Here is a 10,147-nt window from a genome sequence, read left to right on the forward strand (position 1 = left end):
ACTGGATAAGAAAAGGGTATTTTACAACAACTTTGAATGCACCACGAGGCTGGCGAGGCAAGGCTGAGTCTGTTTTTCAGCAGCTACAGTCATCAGAGAGAAGCGCAGGCATTTCAGTGGCACCGAAATCCGTGTTGCTATTCGGTCCGGTAGATAACCGTTGTTAAGGCACCGGTGCCGTATTAGCACTGGGTCTCGGACCACCCCCGCCCCCAAAATAAAAACTCTTTGGATCTACACGATTCACGTGGATGACATTTTCCCATTCAAAATGGCGATTTTCGCCGAAAAAGCGACTAGTTTGCAGATATGTACTACTCTTTGGCCATCTCGCAAGCCCAAACAAGTGTGTTTTGTTTCCGGTCTAACTAGATCCGGTGTGGTGTTGTAGTTTTTCTAACCTTACTAGTTGTTGCAACAGCATGTGAAAAAAACTACAAAAATTTTTTTGCTATGCCAAAAAGAACGTTAATCTCGCAATAAAAAAATTGACGCTGTTAAAATGGGTTTGCGTTAATGCTGTTACTAACGCGTTTAACTGACAGCACTTATATACACATATATCAAGTAAAAAAGTATGCACATTATTACACTGTCATATGATAAATATGTATCCATTGTGTGGTATACACTGTCCTGTATTGTTTTGAGTGGAGAATAAAAGTTGAGGTTTGACAGTTTGGAAGAAGTATTACTAATTAAACATGTAATCTTTGTGGTGCTCTTGAGCCGCATGCGGCTTTTTGCCTGCTCCTGTGAGGCTCTTACTGTGTGGCTGGGGGCTGTGTTTGTGAAACATATTTCAGATGAGTCAAAACACATTTGAATGCATCTGCCAATACTGCCAATTATTGCCAATAACGTTGCCAGTAATTGTAACATAAAAAAACAATGCAGCAGAGATTTGAAGACAGATTGTGCAACCTGAGAAAAAGAAAAAAAATGACCACAGATCACCTTCCTCATTGACCCTTTCACTGCTCAATCAGATAGTTTGAAAGCCCTTTAGACATATGATGACTAGACTTTCTGAGGATGACAGACTGAAATCTGTGTTGAGAGAAGGTAATGAAGTAATGTTTGCATTAACCTATGTCTATGAATCTGTGTATTCTACACTGAAACAAGTGAAGTCAAAACATTGTTCTGTTAATAAGGACACTCAGACTAAAAGAGTCGCTTCGAGTTGCCATAACCGAGTACAAGCCAGCCATGAAAAGGATTGTGGATAACAAAGACTGTCAGGTTTCCCACTGAGTCAGTCTAGGTAAGAAAAAAACTATCAAAACTGCTATGTATTATGACTGTCATTAGATCTGGAAGTCACTGCTGCTGTTGTGTGGACGTGCATGTGTTGTGTGGCTCTTTGCTATGGTGCGTTTTTCTTGGCTCTTTATGCTGAACTGGTTGGCCACCCCTGATATAATAGATAAGTTAACTGTTGTTAAAGTGCTCATATTATGCTTTTTGGCTTTTTCCCTTTCCTTTATTGTGTTATATATATTTTTGTGCACGTTATAGGTTTACAAAGTGAAAAAGCCCAAAGTCCACCCCAAAGGGACTTACCATCTCCAACAGAAAACACTGTTCACAAACTGCTCCAAACAGCTCTATTGTAGTCCAGCCTTTACTTCAGAGACAAACACTTTGTAACACATGTTATAATGCTCGCCTAGCTGCTAGCATGGCACGCCCTCATACTCTGCTTCTGACTGGCTAGTAGTCCTTACCTAGGTACTGTCAGGGCCCGCCCTCATACTCTGCTTCTGACTGGCTAGTAGTCCTTACCTAGGTACTGTCAGGGCACGCCCTCATACTCTGCTTCTGACTGGCTAGTAGTCCTTACCTAGGTACTGTCAGGGCCCGCCCTCATACTCTGCTTCTGACTGGCTAGTAGTCCTTACCTACCTACTGTCAGAGCACGCCCTCATACTCTGCTTCTGACTGGCTAGTAGTCCTTACCTAGCTACTGTCAGGACACGCCCTCATACTCTGCTTCTGACTGGCTAGTAGTCCTTACCTAGCTACTGAGCATGTGCGACTCCCAACAAAGATGGAACAGAAGTGAGATGTCTCACTCTGTAGCTAAAACAGAGAGCTCAACACACAGGGTGAAAAGAGGAGCTGCAGCAATGTGCAGTACAACAAAAATATGTTGTGTGTTTTTTTTTTTTTTTTTTAATTAAACCATGTAAACCTATTCTGATATAACCTCTAAATGCAATTATGAACCTGAAAATGAGCATAATATGAGCACTTTAAGACTGCTGACATTCAGGTTGTATATTAAACATACTGTATTTTTTGTAAATCATTCATTCATTCATTCATTCACTGAAAGAACCAAGCAGGCCTGTGTAACAGGTGATGAAGACAGTCCTATGTATTTTACCAAAATATACTATTATTTCCATTAAATATTTTATTTTGGGGATTTTACCTCATGCCTGTGTGTTTTTCAAGTGCGACTATGTGTGTGGACGTGATCAGCGTGATGACTGAGGTACATGCGTGCACGCTCAGGCCAGAGCCGTTACTGATATGACCGGAGAGGATCTAACCAGATGTAGCGACCACACAAGTTATGTCCTGTCTGTTTGTTCGAACCACAGAGTAAAGCAGAAAATCCAGCACTGTCTGCTGCCTCATCTGTCGCCAGAACACGACGCAGAGATATAAAAAAAAGGGGGTGAGCAAACACCCACGGGTTACACCTGCTTTGTTGCACGATCCAGCGTGTTGTCAGGCTTTATCCTGGCAATATACTTCCGTTGCACCAGACTAGATGAAATGTAACACCAAGATTATTGGCTGTCAAACTTTGAGAATTCGAAAGCCAGTGTCTCTGTCGAGCAGGGCCAATGCAGCATCTCAGTTTTATCAGAATGTAAGTCATGGGACATCCAGTTTTTCACAGCAGACAAGCAGGCCTCTAGTTTACAGTAATAGCAGTAGCCATGGTCGTACCCACCATTTCACCATTGTCACAAGGTCCAGACCTTTTTTATTTTAAATGTTGGTGCTGTAAATATATTGTACAATGCCAAGATCACTGACTTGCTCATCTGATAACCGTGGGTGGGTGGTGAACAGTGGTGGAATGTGGAAAGTACATTTACTCCAACACTGTACTTAAGTACAAATTTGAGGTACTTGTACTCAGAGAGATATATTGTACTTTTTACTCTTATACCTTTAGTTACTAGTTTCTTTACAAATTAAGATTTTTCCGTGCAAAACACATGTAGTTAATAAAGTACAATTTTTTTATTATAATTAAACTACCCAACAGTATATAACTCACAAGTCCAGCTGAAATGATTAGCCCATTAAACACTTTTTCAATTCACTTTTCAATGCAGGACGTTTACTTGTTTACTTGAGTATTTTTTACAGTGTGGTATTAGTACTTTTACTCAAGTAAAGGATCTGAATCCTTCTTCCACCACAGGTGGTGAAGTGGATAATCTCGTCGGTAACAGGGCTTAAAGTGAAATCAATTCCTGAGCCTGAAACTTATTTTTCTTTTCGAAGAATTGCACATTTTAAGTACAATTTTTGTTTTGGATCAATTTTACAATTTCCTTTCAATTGTACAAAAAAATTAGGTGTAAATGTTTCAGTTCACTATTGTTGCTCCCACTTTGTCTGACGAAAGTGGGAGCAACAATAGTGAACTGAATCAAAGAGGAAGCCTCTTCATTTACAAGAACAAAATCCACTGAAGTCCCATTCACCTTGTCTCACTCACCATCAACGGAAATTTTCTGTTTAATGTGATTTATAATGCATAACGCTAAGTACTCTACAGAGGTTACATTGCTAGGGACGCTGTGTTCCAACCGTAGAGATGGAAAAGACTATTTTCTTTAGGAGAAGCAATACAATCAATACAATCCTTTTTAAATTAATATTTTGTGTCAAATTATTGATTTATTTGGTAAGTAGCTGTGTAATAAGCGGGATGATGTAGAGCGAGCCGGTCATTAAAGCGAATACAACCCCTTCAGGCTGATCTCTACAGTATCCCTTACATAACCATAACAAACATATGAGTTGTTGCTTGGGGCCATCAGATGGACAAGTTGAAATTAAATGAGCAATTATTTTTTTTAAACTAATAACAGTGTTCAACAAGAACAGGTGAGTGAAGTGGACAGCTAAGGCTAAATATTTGTTAATTAACATATGATGTACATAAAAAGCAGTTTTCATAGCCTTAATATTTTTGGAACAAACAAGCTAGCACATCCCTGTTAGATAGTAAATGATCTTAGAATCTATTACTGTATTGTTGTATCCATTCAATAAATATTTCCCAAATGATGAGTTTGCATTGGGTAAAAAAAAGGCCTGTTGATGTCTTGGCATTAGATGCATAGCATAGCATAGCATTTTTAAATATATGAGGCCAAATGACGTTCCTTCTCGTAACATCTCCCAAATATTTGCTAAATATGACCCAGCTGAGCTTTATAGGGAATCTGAGAATCACGTGATAGTTGGTCATAGAACTTGAGCACTATCATCAGATTTGAGCCATTATTTTCATAATGCTGGACCTTGCTGAAGGGCTTTGGGTGTTGTACTCAAGTGACCAATGATTTTAACGTTACTTCTGTTCGCTGCAGACCTTGAGCAGAAAACAAGTCTCACTCACAGTACAGTTTTTAAAACACAGTATAGTATAAGCATTCTTATTTTTTTCAACATTCTCAATAACAATAACAAATCATATTTTCACATGTTTTTATTTAAAAGATCAGTATATCACATGGCTGATACATAGGGACAAATTTAGAGTTGCCTATTGACATAGTCTGCATATATTAGGAATGTGGGAGGAAACCGGAGCACCCGGTGGAACCCCACACAGCTCCGCTGATAAGACACATCAGCGGGGCTACAGCAGTGTCTGATTCCAGGTCTCATGTGACCGCAGATCTGTCGAAGGTCTCAGGAGTGAAGAAAGCTTCGTCCCAGTCTCGATCAGCATCGGCATCTTCATCACTGGAGATGTCGGTGTGTAAATATCCATCACTGGAACTTTCCGGAAGTGAATCTTTCTGTATTGCAGTGTGTGACTCTGTCTTGATGCCAGTCTGGGGTGGAGGTCCATCAAAATGTGTTGAAGTGGTTCCATTGCAGTGAAAGTGTTTAATATTCACGGCCACTGTCTCATTATCAGAACCATCTTCATCATCGATAACTGGAATATACTCTCCATCAGAGAAGTTGGCATCACCAGAAATTGGAATGTACTCTCCCTCAGAAAGGTAAGAGGTGTCTGGCTCCATAGAGTGTTCTTGTGGCTCCTGTTCTTCATAACTGGAACTGACACTGTAAGAATCTTCAGCACTTGAAGTCCAAGATGGCTGTCTATGTAAATGAGCTCTTAAAGCTGCACATTGACGAATATAGTGGTATGCAGCAGGGTCTGTGTCTTCATGACTGGAGCTATAAGTGCTCGTGACTCCATCGCTTGAGACAGTTGACTCTCTCTCAGTTTCTGAGTTGCTGGGAAAATCATGCGATTCCTCTGAATCATCCCGGGGGGAGACGGTCATCAACTCTAAGGCGTCTTCGGCATAAGAGTTGGTGCCCATGTCCTCATGGTGCAGGTGAAACATTGTAACAAAACAATGTCTTTGGGCTCGCTCAGGCGTGAATCTTGTCTGAGCATCCGTATCAAGCAAACCTTTTAGGAAATGTAAAAATGCCATCCGGTCTTCATACTCAGTGTAGTCATCTACTTCTGCGTAGCACTCTACTGATTTATCCAAATTTCTACCATCATTAAAAATCCACCTTGGATTTCGGGGCTGGACACCAGTTGCCTTTGTGTACTCCCTTGGTGTATTTAGTCTCCATCTGGGATTGGGTGAGCCCTGTTCCCTGCTGAAATACTGCCAGGTGTTCCTCCCAGTGCTCAGCACGTGGTCTTTCGGCTGACCGAGCAGACGGCAAACAGCTTTCATCATGTGGTATGTTGATTGACCAGGGAAGAGGTTGTCGCCAAAATAGAGGAATGCCATGACACATCCCAGTGCCCACATGTCGATGGCTTCAGATATGGGGAGGCCCAGTGTCACCTCTGGGGCTCTGTAGGCACAAGGTTGGACTGTCATTCCAACCTTTACTTTGGATGCTGGAAGTGCCAAACCAAAGTCTATTAATTTTACCCTGAAGGGCTCCTCATGGTGGTTGACAAGCATAACGTTGTCAGGTTTCAGGTCTGTATGGATAATGCCGATAATCTTCAAGGCTTCAAAGGCTACAAGCAGCTGTTGTGTGATCGGGCGGATTTCATGAAGAGATAGTGTTGTCTGTCTCTGGTTCAGTAAGTCCCAAAGGCTCCTGTCCAACATCTCGAAGGCGAGGCAGGATGCGTCTTGAAACATGAAATTGTCGATGAATCTCACCAAGTTCTTCTTCTCTGGGTCAAGAGCCCTGATCTTTGTCAGCATTTCCACTTCTTTTTTAATCATGTGATTTTCACTCATTTTATGGATCTTGATGGCCGTAATCTCAGATGTTTTTAAGTTAAGACATTTGGCAACTTTGCCGAAACATCCTTCGCCATTAAAGTCTAGTACAAGGTAGCGTACAGACTTGCTGCAGAGGACGTCAAGCTTTTTTATCTGAAATGGTGCAGGCGCTGACTCCTTGTTGTTTTCACTGTCACTATCTGAGGTTAGGAAAGACATTTTTGTTGTCAAATGTTTCCAAACACTTTTCAAGCTGAGTAAAGTTTGAGTAGATTTTGTCTTCTTACTCTTAATGTAATCCAAGGGTAAATGACCAGACTCAGTATCTGCAAGGCTATCCCTTAGGGAGTTGGAATGTGGAACCTTCATGACATCATTATAAGATCATAAGCTTCAAAAGATCACAGGCATCAAAGACAACATCACTGCATTCTAAATTCTAAAATTCAAAAAAAAATTTCTCTGTCTCTCTCTCTTGCTCTCCCACTCACTCTCTCCCTTCTCACTCACTCACCCACTCACTCTCTCTCTCTCTCTCTCTCTCTCTCTCTCTCTCTCTCTCTCTCTCTCTCGCCCACTCACTCTCTCTCCCTCGCCCACTCACTCAATATTTTTTCAAATTAAAATGTCTTCCCTGCATGACCATTATTATTATGTGTTGTCAAAAGCACTGCATGAATACTTACATTAGTTTACATAATCAGAACATTGTCAAGAAAAAGGGAAACATAATGTCTCTCTTTCTCTCTGATAAATTATACTAACTTATTTATTTTATTAACTAACAACCATGGTTTTATTATTTTATTTTATTAGTTTGTATATTAGTAACACAGTTATATATTAACATTACAATAATATTAATTCATAATCAGTATATTTATTAGTGTTGTTAGCATTCCTAATAATTAAATAGCATTGCTTTATATGTACATATTTAACTTTATCTAGATTAGGGATCTTTAACAGGGCATCCAGGACTCCTAGGTTCGCAAGTAAAATAAAGGATCAGTTCACTACTCTTATTGAATTTTGGGTGTTTTATTTAATTTTTATAGCATTTGTCAAAAAAAATTGAAATGGTTTTAAAACTGTCGGTTATAATCCATCTGTCAGGGTTTTGGTATTTTGTTCTGTCTTATTGTGATTTTCTGTTATGTTCTGTTTCCTGTTTTATTTTGTAGTCTGTCTCCCTTGTCTTGTCTAGCTTACTTCCTGTCTTTGTTTGTTTCCCACCTTTTTTGATTGTTCTGCCCCACCCTGATTTGTTCCACCTGTTGTGTCACCTGCCTCTCGTTCCCTCATTACCTTGTGTATTTAGTCTCTGTTCTGTCCTTGTCTCTTGTCGGATTATTGTTTGCTGTTCGGTGTTTCTCGTTTGTCCTTGTCAGTGGATTCTTGTCACTGTTCTGTGTTTTGCCTGTTTCTGTTTTTGGGATTCTGCTTGTACCTATTTTTAGCTTTGTAGCAACTCATTTGGTAATGGCTTGAATGTAACGTGACGTTCATTAATATCCAAAAGTTACGCACTAAAGCTTTAAACTGCTCAGTAAACATCAGAGCAACCAGAGAAATGACTAATGGAAGAGGAGAGAGAGCAGATGGAGCGCCAGACTACAACAACCTGCTGACCAGACATATCATAAGCGCAATATAAAAGATTAACCGATTAGTTGTCAACGATTATTACTATTTTGACAATTAATCTGTTTTAAGACACTTTATTTAAAAAAAATGGGCCGATACAATGCCTATAAAAAGTATTCATCCCCCTTGGATGTTTCACCCTTTTGTTTCTTTTATACATGAAATCATGGTCAATATAATTTGGCTTTTTTGACAAGAATTTGCAAAAAAACCCTCTTTAATATCAAAGTGAAAACGGATTTTTACAAACTGTCAATTAATTAAAAATATATAAGGTAAAGAAGATGATTGCATAAATATTCACCCCCTTTAGAGATTTATTTTCCAGCAAGACAACGACCCCAAGCATACAGAAAAAGCTACCGAGAAATGGTTCAAAGACAACAAGTTGAATGTTCTGGAGTGGCCAAGTCAAAGCCCAGATCTCAATCCAATCGAGAATTTGTGGCTGGACTTGAAAAGAGCTGTTCACGCCCGATCCCCAAGCAACCTGACAGAGCTTGAGCTGTTTTGCAAGGAAGAATGGAGAAAAATAGCAGTGTCCAGATGTGCCAGCCTGATTGAAACATATCCACACAGACTCAGTGCTCTAATTGCAGCCAAAGGTGCATCTACTAAATACTGACCTGAAGGGGGTGAATATTTATGCAATCATCTTCTTTACCTTTTATATATTTTTAATTAATTGACATTAGTTTGTAAAAAATCCGTCTTCACTTTGATATTAAAGAGTTTTGAATACTTTTTATAGGCATTGTATCTGATTCCAGCTTGTTTAATGTGAATATGTTCTAGTTTCTTCTCTTCTCTGTGACAGTAAACTGAATATCTGAACAAGACATTTGAGGACGTCATCTTGGGCTTTGGGAAACTCTGATCCACATTTTTCACCATTTTCTGACATTTTAGAGACCAAACAACTCATCCATTAATCGAGGAAAAAAAATCAACAGATTAATCGACAATGAAAATAATTGTTAGTTGCGGCCCTGATGTCTTTTGTGAATCGGACTTTGAGATGGGGCAGATAGTGGTTGCAAGTTTTCAACACAGACAATCACGGCACAATGCAACCATACTTTGTTCAATTGTTGAAAAGTGGTGACAGCTTTGAGGTAGAGACAATATATATCTAACAAAACATAACAATAAAAGATAATGGGGGGGGGGGTCAAGTAGATAATGTAAGTCCAAGAAAGAAAAGAGTCTCTGCGTTTTCCTCAGTCATGCATTGAAGAATAACAAAATAGTTTAAGTTCATTTTTCCCACCGTTGATGTGGAGCTTGACCTTTAAGTACTTACACCTTTTGAATAAAATATTTACAATGTTCAATCAAGTTATTTCTCAAGAACTCGACATTTGTATCCTTTAAACCTTTGAACTCTGCAATAGAAATGGTCCGCCAGTGCCTCCATTGGTATGTTTGCTTATTGTGATGTCATTTCTGGGAGAATCTTCAAATGCTTCATATCCCTAAAATCAGAACAACCTGAGCTAAAAGGTTATGCAAGTCAATAAACCAATTCAATTCAATTCAATTTTATTTATAGTATCAAATCATAACAAGAGATATCTCGAGACACTTTACAGATAGAGTAGGTCTAGACCAAACTCTGTACTTTACGAAGCCCCAACTATTACAGTGGTTGCCTCAAGAGCAAGCATTAGCAGTAGCTATTGCGACAGTGGCAAGGAAAAACTCCCTTTTTTTGTTAGGAAGAAACCTCAGACAGACCCAGACTCTTGGTAGGCGGTGTCTGACGGCACCAGTTGGGGGAGTGGTGAATGGTGGCAATAATAGTCATAATAAAGATAGTGAAACAGTGATCACAATGGTAGTCGTAGTAGTTCATGTCATAGTAGGGCACAGCAGGGCGTTACGGGGTGTAGTGTGGCACAGCAGCCTGGGTGGACGCGGTTGGACGCGGCAGGACGCAGTCGGACACTGCGGGGAAACGCAGAGCGTAGCAGGGTGTAGTAAGTCCATAGCGTCAGCTGCACCCAGGACCC

General features: G+C 39.9%; 1 protein-coding gene across 1 annotated transcript; it reads right to left on the minus strand.

The window, feature by feature from the left end:
• Nucleotides 1-4,640: 4,640 nt before the first annotated feature.
• LOC116050355 (homeodomain-interacting protein kinase 2-like) lies at nucleotides 4,641-6,904 on the minus strand. Its single transcript, XM_031300364.2, has one exon. It carries the CDS (start codon nucleotides 6,855-6,857, stop codon nucleotides 4,929-4,931), a length of 1,929 nt encoding a protein of 642 aa, XP_031156224.1. The 5' UTR covers nucleotides 6,858-6,904; the 3' UTR covers nucleotides 4,641-4,928.
• Nucleotides 6,905-10,147: the final 3,243 nt, after the last annotated feature.

This window comes from Sander lucioperca, chromosome 7 (assembly GCF_008315115.2).
Source record: "Sander lucioperca isolate FBNREF2018 chromosome 7, SLUC_FBN_1.2, whole genome shotgun sequence".
Classification (NCBI taxonomy): domain Eukaryota; kingdom Metazoa; phylum Chordata; class Actinopteri; order Perciformes; family Percidae; genus Sander; species Sander lucioperca.